Source organism: Panthera tigris, chromosome E1, assembly GCF_018350195.1.
Source record: "Panthera tigris isolate Pti1 chromosome E1, P.tigris_Pti1_mat1.1, whole genome shotgun sequence".
Classification (NCBI taxonomy): Eukaryota; Metazoa; Chordata; class Mammalia; order Carnivora; family Felidae; genus Panthera; species Panthera tigris.
In genome coordinates, this window is record NC_056673.1 from 14,263,007 (window position 1) to 14,284,387 (window position 21,381).

Genomic DNA, 21,381 nt, shown 5'->3' on the forward strand with positions numbered 1-21,381 from the left:
AAATAATCCTAGTTTGGTTTCCAACAGAATTGTCCCTCTTTCATGGAAAAGTATTCTGAAACCATGGGCCTGTTTTCCTTTTTTGAAAAGAGGATTTTGTTTTTTATTTTTTTATTTATTAAAAAAATTTTTTTTAATGTTTGTGTGTGTGACAGAGAGAGTGAGCAAGCGAGCAGCAGAGGGGCAGAGAGAGACAAGAGACACAGAATCCAAAGCAGTCTCCAGGCTCTGAGCTGTCAGCACAGAGCCTGATGCAGGGCTAGAACTCACGAGCTGTGAAATCAAGACCTGAGCTGAAGTCAGACGCTCAGCCTACTCAGCTACCCAGGCACCCCTGGTTTTTGTTTTTGTTTTTAATTATACAGACATTATAGAACGCTTAATGGAAAATTATAGAAATATATCCTTCATAACTACATTTATGATGGTAATGCTGCAAACATAAAATAAAAAGTCACAGTTTTTACACCCCCAGAAGATGTAAGTACTTTATGTGTCTTTCTAAGTCTTTGTCCTTATACATACATGGTATTTTTTGTGATTGTAATTTTGATAGATACAATAATAGGACTTTTTTTTTTACCCCCACTTGACATTATAAGCATTTTGCATATAGTTAGAAAACACTGCTGTGAAAGTTATTTTATGTAAAACATATTCAGATAAAAGAAAAATAATGAAGAGAATGAAGGTGTGTGTCTACCCTATTCACCCCACCCACCATTTCCACATCCAGAAGTGGCTTTTACACTTCCAGAGTTTTCTATGCATATACATATATGGGATCTTTTTTGTTTGGTTTTTGTCTTTTATACAAGAATGCGGTCATAATGTACATATGTGATTTTATTCAAAGCTGTGCTTTTTTTTTTTTTAAATATATCAAGGAACCCTCTTCATAAAAGCACAGCCCTTTCTTCTTTTAATGACTACAGAGTATTCTCTTGTGTGGAGGTATTATAGTTTATTCATCCAACTCCTTAATGATTACTTTTAGATTGTTCCTAAATTCTGTAATACAAAACAAATTTATTTAAAGGTCTCTTACTACTGACTTTTTTTAAGTTTATTTATTTTGAGAGAAAGGGTGGAGGAGGGGCAGAGAGAGGGAGAGAATCCCAAACAGGCTTCATGCTGTCAGCACGGAGCGTGATGCAGGGCTCCATCTCGCGAACTGTGAGATCATGACCTGAGCTGGTACGAAGAGTTGGACACTGAACCAACTGAGCCACCCAGGTGCCCCTTACTACTGAATTTTTTAAAAGCTTTTTTCTTTCTTTAAGTGAATTTAGGGTAAGTCACTGGGGTTTGCTTAGAAAATTGCAATACTTTTAACGGTACTTGGAAGGCCAGAGAGGTGTTTGGATGACTGGACTTTTCTTTCCTGTCATCTGCTTCTTGGCTCGCACAGAGATCTGCATTTAAGAGATCAATATGAGGGGCGCCTGGGTGACTCAGTGGTTTGAGCGTGAGTGTCTGACTTCAGCTCAGGTCATGATCTCACAGTTTGTGAGTTTGAGCCCCACATCAGGCTGTCTGCTGTCTGTCACACAGAGCCTGCTTCAGAGCCTTTGTCCCCCATGCTCTCTGCCCTTGCCCCACTCACGCTGTCTCTCAAAAATGAATAAACATTTAATAAAAAAAAAAAAAAAGAGAGGTCAATTTGATCAGGGTAGTTTCTTAACATTTTGTAAGTAGGATTTGGGTTCTTTGGTTAGCCTAAGGTTGTCAGTAATGGTCATTTCCACTGTTTCAGGATCTTTATTTTTTTATGTTACCGTCTAATTGCTTATTTGACCCATGAGATGTTAAAATAAAAAATTTAAATCAGTTGTGGATAACTGTGAATTGGTGGAAAACACAGCAAAAGACCATGGGTCTGCTTTTGGTTTTGTTGGACAAATGTTGTTATTCATGATTCTATTACTATTATTGTTACTATATTCTAATCAGAGCTGTCCTTTGGATCCCATACTCTCCTCTCATCCCAGGAACCTTAGTCTGGTTTTCCTTTTCCTAATGACTTAATCTCTCTCTGTCACCTAGCTTCTTCTCTTTAACTTTTTGGAAATTTGAGATATCATTCACATACTATAAAATCATTTTAAAATGTATGGTTGTGTTGTTCTTAGTATATTCGCAGGGTTGTGCAAGCATCACCACTAATTCCAGAACATTTTTGTCACCCCCGAAATAAACCTATTCAGCAGTCACTCCCAACTCCTCTCTCTCTTCAGCCCTTGGCAACCACTAATCTCCTTTCTTTCTCTACATATTTGCATGTTTTGGACATTTCATATAAATGGAATCATAATATGTGGTCTTTGTGACTTTCCATTGACTTTTAAACATGTTTAAATCTTTAATTTAAAAATTATTAATAAAATCTCTCCATCAACCCTCTCACTTCCACTGCCCTATCTCACTTCTCCCTTGCACAACTCACTTGTCTTTTGCACAACTCACCTTCTTGAAGAAGGTGACAATTGTCTGACAATTTTACAGTCTTCATTTTTTCCACACTGTACTTAACCTTCAGCTTGTTCTATGGTGGTTTCTGATTCCACCACTACCAAAGCAGCTCTTGAAAAGGTCTCCATTGATCTGTTGTCATTAAATGCAGTTTTGGTTTTCAGTTGACTTCTGAGAAGCAGGTTACTCCGCCCATGCTGTCCTTCATGGACACCCTCTTTCCTTGGCTTCCTGGGCACCACACTTTATTCTACCCTTTCTGTATCCTTGCATAGCTTCCTTTGTAATGATTATATCTACAGCCATTAAAGGGGACTTCAAGACTTAATGCAGGGTTCTCTTTGCTTCTGATTTTGTATTTTCCCCTTAAGAATTCTCATCACTCATCTCGCACTTGTTTGTGTGCATTTCACTTATTCTTTTGTTTCCTCAGACCAATTTTCTGGGCTCTGTACCTGGAGATCACTGCCCACTCACTATCTCTGCTTAGATGTCTCAGATTCAGCTCAGATTTATGATATTTCTCCTAAAAGTCATTCTCTGTCAGAGTTCACAGTTTTAGAGAACGGCACTGTCTGTCCTGTTAACAAGCCAGAACCTGAGAGGACATCTATGAATACTTGTCCGTCACCAAATCTTGTTAAGTTTCCCCTTTTGAAAATATCTTCATTCTTTTCACTTTCCCCAAGCTTTGCCACTGCCACCTTTATCCAGCCTCTTAAGTCAGATAAAGGAATCACTTTCTAACTGGTGTCTCTGCTTCCACTTTGGTCTGTTTGTGTTTCATACCAGATGTAAGTCCTTAGCATAGATTATAATTTTCTTGGTGTGATGAATAGGTTTTAGTGTTGCTTTCAGTAGAGTCCCAGATTAGATGATAAAATGATATTGTTGCCCTAATTATAAGGCCTTGCATAATCTGGTTCCTATCTTCCTCTTTAGCCTCATCTGAAACTATACATGCTTACCTTGCCCTCCCCATTCTAGACACCGTGGCTGTCTCAGTATCTGGAATGCCCCATGAATTCAGAAAGAAGCTTTTTATTTTGATGAGGTCCCAGTAGTCCATTTTTGCTTTTGTTTCCCTCGCCTCTGGAGACATGTTGAGTAAGAAGTTGCTGCGGCCAAGGTCAAAGTGGTTTTTGCCTGCTTTCTCCTTGAGGATTTTGATGGCTTCCTGTCTTAAATTTAGGTCTTTCATCCATTTTGAGTTTCTTTTTGTGTATGGTGTAAGAAGTGGTCCAGGTTCATTCTTTTGCATGTTGCTGTCCAGTTTTCCCAGCACCGCTTGCTGAAGAGACTTGTCTTTATTCCATTGGATATTCTTTCCTGCTTTGTCAAAGATTAGTTGGCCATATGTTTGTGGGTCCATTTCTGGGTTCTCTGTACTATTCCATTGATCTGAGTGTCTGTTCTTGTGCCAGTACCATACTGCTTGATGATTACAGCTTTGTAATACAGCTTGAAGTCCGGGATTGTGATGCCTCCTGCATTGGTTTTCTTTTTCAAGATTGCTTTGGTTATTCGGGGTCTTTTCTGGTTCCATACAAATTTTAGGATTGTTTGTTCTAGCTCTGTGAAGAATGCTGGTGTTATTTTGATAGGGATTGCATTGAATATGTAGATTGCTTTGGGTAGTATTGACATTTCAACAGTATTTGTTCTTCCTATCCAGGAGCCTGGAATATTTTTCCATTTTTTTGTGTCTTCTTCAATTTCTTTCATAAGCTTTCTATGGTTTTCAGTGTATAGATTTTTCACCTCTTTGGTTAGATTTATTCCTAGGTATTTTATGGTTTTTGGTGCAATTGTAAATGGGATCGATTCCTTGACTTCTCTTTCTGTTGCTTCATTGTTGGTTTGTAGGAATGCAACCAATTTCTGTGCATTGATTTTATATCCTGCAACTTTGCCGAATTCATGAATCAGTTCTAGAAGTTTTCTGGTGGACTTTTCTGACCTTTCTAAGGTTCCACTAATTACACAGGTTCCTCAGCACCTTGTACCTATCTTTTACAGCATTTGTCACAGTGACAATTTTACATGTGTTTGGGTGCTTCTTGGATGAATACGTACCCTTTACCACACTATCACCTTCATGAAGGGAGAGATCATGTCTGTATTTGCAAGTCTCTGGCATTTTGTACAATGCCTACTACCTAGTTGATACATGATAAACATCTGTTGAATGAATAAAGGAATGAATCCCACTGTCACAACTTCTTAAAAATTCTAACCTATTTCGTATAAGTTAGCTGAGCAAAGCAGTGCTCAAAGAAAGTGAAACTTTTTTTTTGAAGATTTTAAGTAATCTTTAAACCCAACGTGTGGGTCAAATTCACATCCCTGAGATTGAGAGTCCCACGCCTCACTGACTGGGGTAGTCAGGCACCCTGAGAGTGAAACTTTTTTTTTAATGTTTATTTATTTTGAGAGACAGAGAGAGAGAGAGAGTGAGCAGGGGAGGGGCAGAGAGAATCCCAGGCAGGCTCCGCACTGCACCATCAGCGCAGAGCCTGGCGTGGGGCTTGATCTCATGAAGTGCGAGATCATGACCTGAGCCGAAATCAAGAGCTGGACACTCAACCAACTTAGCCACCCAGAGAGTGAAACATTTTTATACTTCATCTTTAAAAGTATAAGGTGGGGGTGCCTGGATGGTTCAGTCAGTTGAGCATTCGACTTCAACTCGGGTCATGATCTCGCGGTTCATGGGTTCATGCCCCACATCAGGCTTGCTGCTGTCAGTGCAGATTCTCTGTCCTTCTCCCGCTTGTACTCTCTTCCTCTCTCTCAAAACAAAAAATGAAAAAACAAAAAACATTAAAAGTATAAGGTAACCAAGTATTTTGGCTATTTTTTTTTTTTTTATAATTCCACCGTTTACAGTATGGGGTGCAACCTGTCAGCCTGTGAATTTTGTAAGGCTTGCAGTTGTTTCTTGCCCACATAGATTTTAAGAATCAGGAAAATTTCATATAAAATTATGGGTTGTTGGTTTCCTTTGAAAATTTTAGAGATCTGGCAAAACTGGACTGACAAACTTGACATTAATTACCTGGAACTACATGGTAATCATACCCTTTGAATTGGCCTTTTGTGTCATCTGGTGTAATGCTACTAAAAGTGTGGTTATTGAACTAGCTGCTCAGCCACAAACTATTTGCCACAAACAGAGATAAGCTACAAACAGAGATAAGCACCTTATGCTATATGTCTGTTTAGCAGACATTTCTTTGGTTGAATGACTTTCTTCAGTATACTGATTTACAGGCATGCACAAGCTCCATATCTTGTTAGGGACTGGCATTTTGAGTAGCACCTTGGAAGTATTTGAGTTTGCAATCCCTGATTTTCATAATTTTCTTTAAAGTGCCAGTGCAAAGTAACACTCAGAAGTTGTAGGGTAGTAACTATGTCAGGATGTACTTCACTTCTGTTAACACTGTTCAAGGTAATACTGTTCCAAGTTTATTTATTTTTTTTAATGTTTTTTTTTAATGTTTACTTTTGAGAGAGAGGGAGTGAGTGAGTGAGTGAGTGAGTGCAGGGCAGAGAGAGGGAGGCACAGAATCCGAAGCAGGCTCCATGCTTTGAGCTGTCAGCACAGAGCCCGATGCAGGACTCAAACTCACAAACCACGAGATCATGACCTGAGCCAAAGTCGGACACTTAACCGACTGAGCCACCCAGGCGCCCCAGTGCTGGCATATATTTGTACAATAAACTTCTACTTCCACTGTTTTGTGGAAACTGGTCTTTAAAATCTCAAAAATCCCTACCTAAATGTGAAGGGGTAATTATTTTTTAAATTACTATCCGCTTGGGGTGCTTGGCTGGCTGTCAGCAAAGCATGCAGACTTTTGATCTTGGGGTTGTCAGTTTGAGCCCCAAGTTGGAGTAGAGTTTGCTTTAAAAAGGCAGGGGACAGGAGGTAGAAATTAGCCATCCTCCTGACTTTGCTGTGGCATTTTGTATTTTTGACAGTTCCTGCACAGTCACTGCTGTTTCTCATTCAGTGCTTTTTATCCTTCTTCTAAATTGATGGTGATCTAGTGTAAGGTAATACCTGCTGTTTTCTCTTTTACTTTCACTTAAACTTTTACTTTCAATCTTTGGATCACTATGTTTTTTTGTTTTTGTTTTTTTATGTTTGTTTATTTTTGAGAGACAGTGCACGTGGGGGAGGAGCAGAGAGAGAGAGGGAGACACAGAATCTTAAACAGGCTCCAGGTTCTGAGCTGGCAGCACAGAGCCCGATGCATGGCTTGAACTCACGAACTGTGAGATCATGACCCGAGCCGAAGCCAGAGGCTTAACCGACTGAGACACCCATGTGCCCCTGGATCACTATGTTTTGGCATAGTCTTTGTTTACAGCATAGTTTTTTGGTTTTGTCTTTGTGATCTAACCTGAGAGTTTTAGAATAGATTTGACCATTTACATTTATTTTATATTGTGCTTTGTTTTGGTTGCTTCTTTTTTTTTTTCCTTTACTCTGTGTGATTTGGCTTTCATCTCTCTTTTCTTTACCACTTGATTTTATTCAATTATATTGTTTCTCTTAATTTTTCTAGTGTTTATATTCTTAAATGTATACCTTATATCTCTGCTACCTACTTTATCAGTTTTGGATGAAATCTCTGACCCACGTTGAGGAAATAATGTACTTAATTACCTCTTCTTTTTCCCCTCCTTAATTTTAATTGTGTGTACACTATTAATGGTTTACAAACATTTATATCCTGTTGTGTGGCCACAGTTCACAGGTGTTTTAATCTTAGTTCTCCAGTTAAAATAGCTTCACTGCTCACTGCTAGTCTATTGCTATAGTTTGTCTCTTGGTTGTTGAATTTTTCCATTAGGGATTTTTTTTGTTTGTTTGTTTTTTCACAAAGGGATCATGGAAACCTATGTTCCTTCAGTTCTTATATGCTTAAAAACATTTGTCTGTTGTCATTATACTTGAAATACAATTTTGCTGAGTATAAAATTGTTAGGTAACATTTTTTTCCTCTAAGGGCTTTGTAGTCTGTGTCCTTTTGTTTTCTGCTATTAAATAGTGCTGTTGTGTGGAAGTCTGAAGTCAGTCTTTTTTTTTTTTTTAAGATTTTATTTTGGGGCATCTGGGTGGCTCAGTCACTTAAGCATCTGACTCTTGGTTTTGGCTCAGGTCATGATCTTGCGGTTTGTGAGTTCGAGACCCTATCGGGGTCTGCTTGGGATTCTCTGTCTCCCTCTCTCTCTGCTCCTTCTGTGCTCTCGTCATTCTCCCAAAGTAAATAAACTTTTAAAAAAGATTTTATTTTATTTTTTAGATATTTACTATTTTTGAGAGAGAGAAAATGTGCAAGCAAGGGAGGGGCAGAGAGAGAGGGAGATAAAGGATCTGAAGCAGGCTCTGTACTGACAGCAGAGAGACCAGTGTAGGGCTCAAACTCGTGAACTGCAAGATCATGACCTGAGCTGAAGTTGGATGCTTAAGCGACTGAGCCACCCAGGTGCCCCTATTTATTTTTGAGAGAGAGAGAGAGAGGGGTGGGAGGGAGAGAGGGAGAGAGAGAATCCCAAGCAGGCTCTGTGGTGTCAGTGCAGAGCCAGACTCAGGGCTTAATGTAATGAACTACAAGATCATAACTCAACCTGAAACCAAGAGTTGGACACTTAACTGACTGAGCCACCCAGGTGCCCCTACTTGTTAATTTTTTAAGTTCATTTATTTATTTTGAGAGAAAGAGGGAGAGAACACATGTGTGCAAGTGTGGGAAGGGCATACATAGAAAGAGGGAGAGAGAGAATCCCAAGCAGGCTCCACACCTGTAGCACAAAAGCTTGACACAGGACTCAAAACTCACAAACCGTGAGGTCATGACCTGAGCCAAAACCAAGAGTCGGACTCTTAACCAACTGAGCCATCCAGGTGCCCCTAAAGATTTTATTTTTTAGTAATCTTTATGTCCATTGTGGGCTTAAACTTAAGAAATCTGAGATCAAGAGTCGCATGTGTCACCAACTGTACCAGCCAGGTGTTCCCTGAAGCCATTTTTTTCTTTTTACCCTGTTGCCCTTCTTCCCCCAGTAGGTGGTTTAACTTTTTTTACCAAGGTGTAAAAACGATTTTTTTCTTTTAATCCTTAAAGTCTAGTAACTTTTTTGGTACATGTGTTAGTATTGCTAATTCTGAATTGGTTTTTCAGTATTGCTAATTCTGAATTGCTAATTCACTGAAGATTCAGTGAATCTTCTTGTGGGGGCAGGGGATTATTTTGAATAATTTCTTTGTTTTCCTCCTCTGGTTTTCTTATTCAGGAAGACCAATTAAGTGTATGAGGGGTCTCTGTTATCTGCTTCTCCCGTATTTTTTTTTCTAATTTTTTAACTTCTTGTTCATTTCATTTGTTTATTCTGATATAGTTAACTACTGTAAAATTCCCCCTCTGTACTGTATAAATCAGTGGTTTTTAGTTTTTAGTTGTGGACAGTATTGTGTCATCACCCCCACAATCTCATTCCTCAATTCCATTTCATTTTTGCGTGCTTTTTTAAGTCTTGTTTTCTTTGTCCTGTTTTGTCCTTCTTATGCATCACTGAAGCCTATGATGTTAATTTGTCCCATCCATGATTAGTGGTGTTAACTTTGATCACTTGTTTAAGGTGGTATCCATCAGATTTCTTCATTACAGAGTTACTGTTTTCTCCTTTGTAATTGATAATTTGTGGGGAAGTACCTTGAGACCATGTAAATATTCTGTTTCTCATTGAACTTTGTACTATTTTTAGCATCATCCATTGATGATTTAAAAAAATTTTTTTTTAATGTTTATTTTTGAGAGGGAGGCAGAGTTGACTGGGGGAGCGGTAGAGAAAGGGGGAGACAGAATCTGAAGCAGGCTCTAGGCTCTGAGCTGTCAGCACAGAGTCTGATGTGGGGCTCGAACACACGAATGGTGAGACCATGACCTGAGCGCTCCCCCTGGCTTTAAAAAAAAATTTTTAACGTTATTTTTTTGAGAGAGAGCATGGGTGGGGGAGGAGCATAGAGAGAGAGGGAGTCACAGAATCTGAAGCAGGCTCCAGGTTCTGAGCTGTCAGCACAGAGCCCGATGCAGGGCTCAAACCCACAAATGGTGAGATCATGACCTGAGCCGAAGTCAGACGTCTAACCGACTGAGCCACCCAAGTGCTCTGAGCCCCCCTCTCCCCACTTCAAAAAAAATTTTTTAATGTTTGTTTACTTTTGAGAGAGACAGAATGTGAGTGGGGGAGGGGCAGAGAGAGGGAACCACTGATGATTCTTAATTGAAAAATTAGCATTGTGATTGCCAAGTATAATTTTCTACTCCTTCATTACTTCTACACATTTGGTAATTATCATTCTAGTGTAAATAAAAGCTGTCCTTTCTTCCCCATTTATTTATCTATTTATGTAAGTATAGACTCATGTATATTTTTCTTTTACTCTGGGGATATAATCCCTTGATGGCATTCTTCATTCAGATTGTCCCAGATTTGGTCAGTGGGTGCCCCCTTAACTGGCCCACGTCCTTGTGACTTTCCTCATCTTTGAGTATGTCCTATTTTCTGATACAACGAAATGTTCTAGGTTTATCTTATACTTTCTCCTACTTCAGACCTGGAATAGCCATTCTACTAAGGAACTCTGATTCCTTTTAGTGGGAATGGTATTTGGAAACTAAGATCTGGAACACTAGTTATGCTCATTGCTTCTAGGTTCTGATTATATCTCTTGAGATTCCCCTATAGCCATCTTCTTTAGATTATATTAAAGTTCCATTTTTTTAAATTGAGGTATAATTGACATATACCCATTTTAGGTATATAATCTAATGATTCAATATTTGTATATGTTAAAAATGAACACATTGGAGTGCCTGGGTGGCTCAGTTAAACGTTGTACCCTTGGTTGCAGCTCATGTCATGATCTCACGGTGTATGAGTTCGAGCCCCGCGTGGGGTTCTGCACTGACAGTGGGGAGCCTGCTTGGAATTCTCTCTCTCCCCCCACACTCTGCCCCTACCCTCCTTCCTCTTTCAAATAAATAAATAAACTTAAATTTTTTTTAATGAACACATTAAGTCTGCTTAATATCTGTCATCATATAGTCACATTTGTTTTCTTGTGATGAGAATTTTTTTTTAAGTTTACTTATTTTTGAGAGAAAGGCAGAGAGAGTGAGAGGAGGAGGGGCAGAGAGAGAGGGGGAGAAAGAGAATCTCCAGCAGGCTCCACATTGTCAGCACGGAGTCCGATGTGGGGCTTGAACTCACAAGCCATGAGATCATGACCTGAGCCGAAACAGAGTTGGATGCTTATCTGACTGAGCCACCCAGGTGCCCCCATCTTGTGATGAGAACTTTTAAGATTCTCTTAGCAACTTTAAAATTTGCAATATGGTATTATTTACTATAGCTACCATGCTGTACATTACATCTCCATAACTTCCTTATTTTATAACTGAAAATGTATACATTTTGGCCCCCTTCATCTATTTTCACCCACCCCCTGCCTCTCTCTGGCAGCTACCAGTCTGTCCTCTGTCTGTGAGGTGATTTTGTTTGGTTTTGATTTATTTTAAGTAAACTCTACCCACAGCGTGGGGTTTGGACTCACAACCCCAAGATCAAGAGTTGCATGCTCTATCAGTTGAACCAGCCAGGTTCCCCTATGAGGTGTTTTTTGCTTTTTATTTTCTTAGATTATTCATTTAAGTAAGATTATAAGGTATTTGCCCTTTTCTGTCTAATCTTTTCTACTTAGTGTAATGCCTTCAGGGTCTACCACCTGGTCTACCACCAGTTGTTACAAATGGCAGGTTTTTTTTTTTTTTTTTTTTTTTAATGTTTATTTTAATTTTTTTTTATTTCTAAGAATATTTTTATTATTAATTTATTTATTTATTCTTTTTTACATAACAATATTTCCTTTATTCCGGACTCTGATACCACTTTCCTGATTCTTTCAGCTTTCACAAACAGGTACTGCTCTTTCCCATCGGGTCCCAAAGTCAATGTAACATGTTTAAAAAAAATTTTTTTTATAACTTGTTTTATTTTTTATTTTTTTAAATTTACATCCAAATGAGCGAATAGTGCAACAATTATTTCAGGAGTAGATTCCTTAGTGCCCCTTACCCATTTAGCCCATCCCTCCTCCCACAACCCCTCCTGTAACCCTCAGTTTGTTCTCCATATTTATGAGTCTCTTCTGTTTTGTCCCCCTCCCTGTTTTTATATTACTTTTGTTTCCCTTCCCTTATGTTCATCTGTTTTATCTCTTAAAATCCTCATATGAGTGAAGTCATATGATTTTTGTCTTTCTCTGACTAATTTCACTTAGCATAATACCTCCAGTTCCATCCATGTAGTTGCAAATGGCAAGATTTCATTATTTTTGATTGCCGAGTAATACTCCATCGTATATGTATACCACGTCTTCTTTATCCGTTCATCGGTCAATGGACATTTGGGCTCCTTCCATACTTTGGCTATCGTTGATGGTGCTGCTATAAACATTGGAGTGCATGTGCCCCTTCGAAAACAGCACACCTGTATCCTGTGGATAAATGCCTAATAGTGCAATTGCTGGGTCGTAGGGTAATTCTGTTTTTAATTTTTTGAGGAACCTCCATACTGTTTTCCAGAGTGGCTGCCCCAGTTTGCATTCCCACCAGCAGTGCCAGAGAGATCCTCTTCCTCCACTTCCTTGCCAACGTCTATTGTTGCTTGAGTTGTTAATGTGAGCCATTCTGACAGGTGTAAGGTGGTATCTCATTGTGGTTTTGATTTGTATTTCCCTGATGATAAGTGATGTTGAGCATGTTTATTTATTTTTGAGAGATAGCAAGAGCCAACGTAAGTCAGGAGGGGCAGAGAGAGAGGGAGACCGAGGATTTGAAGCGGACTCTGTGCTGACAGCAGATAGCCCGATGCAGGGCTGGAACCCAGTGAACTGTGAGATCACGACCTGAGCCAAAGTCAGATGCTTAACTGACTGATCCACCCAGGTGCCCCAGATTTTTTTCATTTTTATGGCTGAGTAATATTCTTCTGGGTGCGTGTGTGTGAGATTTCACATTTTTTTAGCCATTTATCCATTCATGGACCCTTAGATTGTTTCCATGTTTTAACTATTATAAATAATGCTGTGTGAACATAGGGATGCATATATCTCTTTTGAGTTAATGTTTTCATTTTCTTTGAATAAATACTCAAATAGAATTGCTAGACCATATGGTAGTTGTATTTTTTTTTAATTCCTGTGTAGTTAACATACAATGTTATATTAGTTTCAGGTGTACTATAATAGTGATTCAACAATTCTATACCTATTCAGAGCATATCATGTCAAGTGCATTCCTTAATCCCTGTTACCTATTTCACCCCTCCCCTCTGGTAACCATCAGTTTGTTCTCTGTAGTTAAGAGTCTGTTTCTTGGTTTATCTCTCTGTGTCTCCCTTTCAGTACTATTTTTAATCTTTTGAGGCACCACCATTACTGTTTTCCATAGTGGCTGCACCAGTTTACACTCTCAGTGAAAGCTTTGTTCTTAATCTCATTTTTTCCCTACAAACTAGTACGCTAAAACATTTTTTTTTTTTTAATTTTTATTTTTGAGAGAGAGAGAGAGAGACAGAGCTTGAGCAGGGGAGGGACAGAGAGAGAGGGAGACACAGAATCCAAAGCAGGCTCCAGGCTCTGAGCTGTCAGCACAGAGCCCAACGTGGGGCTCGAACTTACGAACTGTGAGATCATGACCTGAGTCGAAGTCAGACACTTAACCGATTGAGCCACCCAGGTGTTTCCCCCCACCTGCCCCCCAAAGCATTCTTAAAGGTATAAGAAATAGTTATATTCAAGTATATTGTGCAGTTTTTGTATAGATAACAAACAGACCTGTATTCCTAAAATCTAATTCTGCCCATCATCACTCTTTGTAAATTCTTTTACTATTAAAATTGTGTTTGGGGTGTCTGGTGGCTCAGTTGGTTAAGCATCTGACTCTTGATTTCGGCTCAGGTCATGATCTTGTGGTTCTTGAGTTCAGGTCCTGTGTCAGGCCCTGCAGTGTCAGCACAGAACCTGCTTGGAAGTCTCCTCTCTGCCCCTACCCTGTGTGCTCACTCTCTCTCTCAAAATAAATAAATAAACTTTAAAAAAAACTAAAGTTGTGTTTTTTTTAACAGTTGTTTGTTTGTTTTTGGTTTGTTTATTTTGAGAGAGTGAGAGCAAGCAAGCAGAGGAGGGCAGAGGGACAGGGAGAGACAGAATCCCAAGTGGGGCTCTGTGCAGCATGGAGCCTGCTTGGGATTCCATTCTACAGCTCTGGGGTCATGACCTGAGCTGAAATCAAGAGTTGGACGCTTAACGGACAGAGCCACCCAGGTGCCTCTCTGAACAGTTTTTTTTTTAATTTTTTTTTTTAATGTTTATTTAGTTTTTTGAGACAGAGAGAGAGCATGAACGGGGGAGGGTCAGAGAGAGAGGGAGACACAGAATCTGAAGCAGGCTCCAGGCTCTGAGCTGTCGGCACAGAGCCCGACGCGGGGCTCGAACTCACAGACTGTGAGATCATGACCTGAGCCAAAGTCAGATGCTCAACCGACTGAGCCACCCAGGCGCCCCTGAACAGTTTTTTTTAAAGTAGATCATGTCATCTTTAACCGCTGATTGTATATTCCTCAATAATATGTGTTCAATAGTGTTACTGTATGCTTAGTATCACAGAGCAGAAGAATAAAGAATTTGTTAGGTGTCAGACTGGAAGATAATGGAAATGTTTACTGTTGCTTGGTTATTCTGTGTCTTCAATAATTGTCTTGATTGTTCATGTCTCTATAATTTGCTCTACAAATATTTGAGTACTATTGTACTTAATTCATAGTATGCTTCATAAACCCTTAAAATTTTACCTGGAACGACCCTTAGATTTTGTATTTTTCTATTAGAGAGAGGAGGCGGGGGGAGAGAGAGAGAGGGAGGGAGGGAGGGAGGGAGGGAGGGAGAATCCCAAGCAGTCTCCATGCTCAGCAAGAAGCCTGACGCTGGGCTCAGTCCCACCACCCTGGTATTATGACCTGAGCTGAAATCAAGAGTTGGATGCTTATTTGACGGAGGCACCCAGGTGCCCCTCTTATCCTGTTTTCATTATCAAGCATTTTATATTACTTTCTGCTTTTAAACATGATTTTCAAAAAGTGTTAATGTCAAATGATGTTAATAATAATAGTGAAAACAGGCTAGGGTTTGTAAAATAGTTACTATGTACTGGGCATGATGCTAACTACTTTTCTCAGTTTATCTCACAGCAAAACTATGATATAGATGCTGTTATCCCCATAGCTGAGGAAACAGTCTCATGGAGGTGAGATAACTTGTCCAAAGTCACACAACTAAGTTAAGGAGATAATCAGGCAGGAATTGGAACAGAGGCACTCTTGTCCTCTATGCTCCTTGTATGAAAATGCAATACTTTTGGTGGAAATTTATACTGCCTTTCATAAACTGTAATTGTATTAAACACCCATATATGTATGCCACTGTGAATGTTCTGCATAGTTATTTATGTGTGATCTAGAAAATTCAAATGGGTGTTTGGTATTGTGTGGCTGATGTAGAACTTGTATAGCATAGTAAATCTTACTGATCAGTTTTGTTTCTTTTTCTCCACTCCTCAGTCTTAATTTTAAAGACCCCGAAGCAGTCAGAGCTCTGACTTGTACTCTTCTAAAGGAAGATTTTGGACTTTCCATTGATATTCCATTGGAAAGACTGATTCCTACAGTTCCCTTGAGACTCAACTACATTCATTGGGTAGAAGATCTGATTGGTCATCAGGACTCCGACAAAAGTACTCTCCGAAGAGGAATTGACATAGGTATGTATATATGGTTTTAAATTCTTTTTTAGCTGAACATAAGTTTCATAAATTTTGCAATGTCCGTTTCTTTGTAAACTTCTCTTCTGGGTATTTGTGTGTGAAAGAAGCTGGCTACAGATATTACTGTTCTTTTTTGCTACACTTGGGCTTTTCTGCCATTTATTTCTCTTGAGAAGGGATTTTCAGCACCAAACAGGGAGCAGGGGTATAACAGTGCAGAACGCAAGTGAGGCTCTTGTTTTCTTACCTTTTCAGATTACCATACTGATGTCTGTGTCTTTGGGGCATTATTTTTACTCTGAATTATTTGGTGTTAATGCAGTAGTCCCCATATTGGGATACTGTGTGATAGCCATTTAATAAAAGATCATGTGGGCTGAATACTTTAAGGAATCTCTCTCTCTCTCTTTTTAAATATTTTATTTATTTCTGAGAGAGAGAGAGAGAGAGTGCAAGAGCGGTGAAGGGGCAGAGAGAGAGGGAGACACAGAATCTGAAGCAGGCTTCAGGCTCTGAGCTGTCAGCACAGAGCCCGATGCGGGGCTGGAACCCACAAACCGTGAGATCATGACCTGAGCCAAAGGCGGAGGCTTAACCGAACTGAGCCACCCAGGTGCCCCAGGAATCTCTTTATTAATAGAGGACATTTAATCCAAAATCAAAGAGAGGGAAAAAGTCATTGATTTAAATTAAGATGTTCTCTTAGTTGTAAACTTGTAACAGTGGAAAGGACTATCTGTTCATTTGGGAGATTAAGTGGAAATACAGAAGGAAATAAAGCCAGGGTGTGTTTTGCAATTATAAGTGTATTGTATGTTTATCATAGCCAATGTTTTATTTTATGGGGGGGTGGGGGCACCAGTGAGCAAGGGGCAGAGAGAGAGAGAGAAAGAAAGAAAGAAAGAAACAAACAAACAAACAAACAAACAGGGAGGGGCTTGTGGTTTACCCGAAGTGGGGCTTGTGCTCACCTGTTGTGGAACTCAAACTGGGGAACTGTGAGATCATGACCTGAGCCAAAGTCAGATGCTTAATGGCTGAGGTACCCAGGTGCCATATCATAGCCAATGTTTTAATTTGATAGGGTTAAGAAAATTTTTTAATTCATGGCGCCTGGATGGCTCTGTTGGTTAAGCGTCCTTTTGATTTTAGCTCAGGTCAAGATCTCATTGTTGTGAGATCGAGCCCTGCATCAGGCTCTCTGCTCTCTGCTGGGAGTGGAGCCTGCTTAAGATTCTCTCTCTCTCCTCCCTCTGCCCCTCCCCTCCCCAGATAAAAAGTAAAGGAAAAAAAAAAATTTTTTTTAATGTTTTACTTTATATTTGAGAGAGGGAAAGGGAGACGGAATCTGAAGCAGGCTACAGGCTCCAAGCTGTCATCACAGAGCTTGATGTGGGGTTTGAGCAGTGAGATCATGATCTGAGCCAAAGTCAGACACTTAACTGACTGAGCCACCCAGACACCCCCCAGAAAAATAAAGAATAAATTTTAATTCTTTGGCCTTTATTAGTCCTTTATGGGAACAAAGCTCTGTGGCCCTATTTCAAACTATAGTTAATAGGAAACATACTTTCTAGATAGTAGTAGATGTTTAACTTTGACTTTTTTTTTTAACTTTGACTTTTGTATGCATTTTCAGCGAACATTTTCAGTCCTCCTCATACATGACCTTTTTAGGTCATTTATTGACTCCTCCATTCTCCTTTATGCATGTTCCTCCATGGGCTTCCTCTGGTTTTCCTCTTTCCCTTCTAGTCACTCTTCTCCCCTTTTAGGCTTGCTTTCCTCTGTGTGGCCATTAGATGTTGAGAATCCTTAGAGCTCAATCTTTAGCCCTTTTCCTATTGAGCATCCTACTTCTGGGCAATTTCACCCACATCTGTGACTGTTTCCCACCTCCAATCATATAACCCACATATTTATATATTCTGCCAACTTGGATTATCTTGAGCTGTAGTCTCTTATGTCGGCAATACAGATTTCTCAAGAACATCTCAGACTTTGCCATGTCCAAGAACAGACTCATTGTCTTTTCTTGATCATCTTGGTCCTTTTTCTTCATTCCTTATTTTTAGTGGATCCACCACAATCCACTTTCTTTTTTTTTTTTTTTTTTTTAATTTATTGTCAAATTGGTTTCCATACAACACCCAGTGCTCACCCCAAAAGGTGCCCTCCTCAATACCCATCACCCACCCTCCCCTCCCTCCCACCCCCCCATCAACCCTCAGTTTGTTCTCAGTTTTTACGAGTCTCTTATGCTTTGGCTCTCTCCCACTCTAACCTCTTTTTTTGTTTTTTCCTTCCCCTCCCCCGTGGGTTTCTGTTAAGTTTCTCAGGATCCACATAAGAGTGAAAACATGGTATCTGTCTTTCTCTGTATAGCTTATTTCACTTAACATAACACTCTCCATTTCCATCCACGTTGCTACAAAGGGCCATATTTCATTCTTTCTCATTGCCACGTAGTACTCCATTGTGTATATAAACCACAATTTCTTTATCCATTCATCAGTTGATGAACATTTAGGTTCTTTCATAATTTGGCTATTGTTGAGAGTGCTGCTATAAACATTGGGGTACAAGTGCCCCTATGCATCAGTACTCCTGGATCCCTTGGGTAAATTCCTAGCAGTGCTATTGCTGGGTCATAGGGTAGGTCTATTTTTAATTTTTTGAGGAACCTCCACACTGTTTTCCAGAGTGGCTGCACCAATTTGCATTCCCACCAACAGTGCAAGAGGGTTCCTGTTTCTCCACATCCTCTCCAGCATCTATAGTCTCCTGATCACAATCCACTTTCATCCTTGATATTCTTTGATAGGTCTCTCCATTCTCACCGAGAATGTCTATCATTTCCTGTTGGTTTTGTTTCTTAAATATTTCTTCAATTATCTACTTTCTCCATTTCCGCTGCAGCCATCTCAGTCCAAGTCACTGTTCTCTCCCCTGGTCTACAGATTACTTTTTAACTATTCTTCTCATCCACTCTGTTGCCTCTCCATTTCATTCTCCAGAAAGTATGTATAAATCCATACATACTTGGTCACATCTTTATGGCTTTAATGGCTTCTTATTGCTTCTGTGATAAATACCCAATATCCTGACTTAGGCTGTTAAAACATCCATTGTCTGTTCCCTACCCTCTTCTCTGGGCCTCTCTAAGTCTCATCCAGTGTGGTTTTCTTCCTTATTTTCTACAGTTTTGGTCTTTAGTCCTCTAATAAGGCACCATGAATGTACATGTTGTTCCCTCTACCTGGAACTTCCCCATCGTCACCTTGTTAGAATCTCATTTATACTGTAGTTGTCAGCTCAAGCCTTATTTTCTCAAGAAAGCCTTCTCTGACCTTCTAGCATGAGACAAGTTCCTTGATTATAAGCTTTAGAAAACCATGTTTCTTCCTTCAGGGTATTTGTTGTAATTTTTAACACACTTTGACTTGTCTGAATAATGTCTTTCTTGGCCACTAGATTGCAAAGTGCAGAACCTGTTAACTTTTTTTGCTTACTATACTATCCCAAGGCCTAACAAAGTTTCTAGCTTTCTAGTAGATGTCTGATAATAATTCGTTGAATGTTCATAGATAAATACATCATTCTTTCAACATTCAAAATTCTGAACATCCCATATGAGCTAAGCAGTATGTAAAAATGAGGGGTTTAGCTAATGCTCTGCCCTTTTATGTTCATGGCAGAAGACTGGTTGATGGGTTATAGAAAACTCAAGAGCCTACTTGGTACTAATTTATTTTAATTATGCCCCAAACTGTCTAAAATAACACTTGGGGATATAGGAGGTTAATGGATTTTAGCTCTTCACAAGGGGCGCTCTAGCTGAAATCACATTCATTCTAATTAGGGTTTTATATAAATTCTTCCCCCAGACTCCATCAGTTTGCTCTAATTTTATGATTATACACTTTCCATTTTTATTTATAATTACAAGTGTTATTATCCATTAAAAAATGTCATTCAGCTTTCTGAGGAGACTAGGATGTTAGAATTCAAGTTTTTTAGTCTTAAGAATTGAGCAACTTAATTTTTTTTGGGGGGGGTGCAAAAAACAGGTCTTTACCTGTGTTTATTATCCTGGAGGTAGCTGAAGGAAAGTGTACTTTCTTCTTTTTGCTCTTTGCTTTTGAATGAATTGAAGTGTGAAGAGAGAGGCTGTTGTGTGAGAATCAAGGGCCTGGTATCTGGTCCAGATATTTTTTCCTACGGAGCTTCTTAAATTTCCTTACTGTGAATGATTCTGACTTACCAGAATGGCTAGCAGGGACTCAGTAATTGTGGCCTCTGAGAGGAGCATGAGTTCCCTTCACCACCCCTTCCTTTGCTACCTCATACATTCCCAAGGGGGTGTTTGCCCAGTAGCACCAGGGCCAGGATGCTATTAGGTAAACATGATAGAAAGTATAGCAATCATGGTGACTGTCAAAGGGCTGTTAGTTATGGTCGTGTCTTTTATCAGTCTGTTAGAATACTTAATGAGGAAGCAGTAAGAGACCCTGGGTTGCCTCTGGGTGAGAGATATCCCTAGCCCCATCTCTTCTGGCCAAATCCTTAGAAGACTAGACTGGCACCTAGATGTGGTCCGAGGAAAGCAGGCCTGGAGTGGCCTGGTAGAGGCTGACTGCTATAGGCCTTCAAGATAAACACTGGCTTTTCTTCTCTTGAACGTGTGCTTTTGGATCTTACTGGCCATATTAGTCAGTGGTCATAAAACAGTATTTGTGGTTAGTATATACATAGTTCAGTTCATGGTTAGGGGATCTACATACAAGTTGAGGACCAAACCCTAGTTGTCTTTGCCTGGAACATTTGCCTTTGAATATCTCCCTTGAAACTGTAGTAGGGGAAGGCAATGATTGGTGTTTTACATCTAGATCAAATGTCTTTCCATGTCATCGCATCTAAGAGATCTAGTTTTTTGTTGTTGTTGTTTGTTTGTTTTTAACTTCTGATTTCCTTCAAGTAACAGCTTACAGGTATTTTTGAGCATTGGTCATTTAAATAATCATAAGAATACCCTGTGTGTTTTTTTCTGCTTTTGGGGAGTGGGATGTACATTGATTTCTTTTAAGCATTGATTTTAAGAAAATCAAGTTTTGTGTGAGATTTAAAATGAAAAATTGTATAAAGTAAATGAACTTATTTTGACCATTTTTAGTTTATAAGTTTTGTAGTCCTTGATCACCAGCCAGTTGTGTGCACTTCATTACATATAACACACAAAAGAGCAAGGTTTCTGTCCTCTAGGAAATTTGAATCCAATTATGAGGTAAGACTGACACCTGAAATGACTAAAGACCCCAGCAGCTACCATTTGTGTACAGGCAGGTACCAGCTTAGGATTTACACTGTTAAGGTTATAAGAATTCTAAGAAGGGGAAGAATGGTGTTTGGCTTGTTGTTCTCACCTCTGCCTCTGGTGTGTGCAATGTGTTTTGAATTTTCATTTTACTAGGTACAGGGGCATCCTGCATTTACCCTTTACTTGGAACAACCTTAAATGGCTGGTATTTCCTTGCCACGGAAGTGGATGATATGTGCTTCAACTATGCAAAGAAAAACGTGGAACAGAATAATTTATCTGATCTTATAAAAGGTTAGCTCTACAGAATAAATTCCTCTTTCAAGCACTTGTGTTAACCTGTCTTTATAATTTAATACATCTAATTTTTTGCTTTAACATACAGACTTTGGGGTGCCTGGGTGGCTCAGTTAGTTAAGTGTCCGACTTCAGCTCAGTTTGTGAGTTCGAGACCTACATCGGGCTCTGTGCTGACAGCTCGGATCCTGGAGCCTGTTTCAGTGTCTGTCTTGCTGTCTGTCTCTCTCTCTCTGCCCCTACCCCTGCTCATGCTCTCTTTCTCTCTCGAATATTAATAAATGTTAAAAAAAATATTTTTTAATATACAGACTGGTAATTCTTAAAAATATGGTACAGTACATTGTAATGGAGTTTACAGCTTTGTTATCAGTATTAATGTAGAAGGAAATATGG

The 21,381-nt window shown here is 39.4% G+C and overlaps 1 protein-coding gene across 1 annotated transcript in view; it reads left to right on the forward strand.

The window, feature by feature from the left end:
* The window catches only part of METTL16 (methyltransferase 16, N6-methyladenosine), a 68,957-nt gene that overhangs the window by 14,044 nt on the left and 33,532 nt on the right, over positions 1–21,381 (forward strand). Inside the window, 2 exon segments of the mRNA XM_007076131.3 lie at positions 15,169–15,368; positions 20,842–20,982. Coding sequence (XP_007076193.2) covers positions 15,169–15,368; positions 20,842–20,982 — 341 coding nt within the window.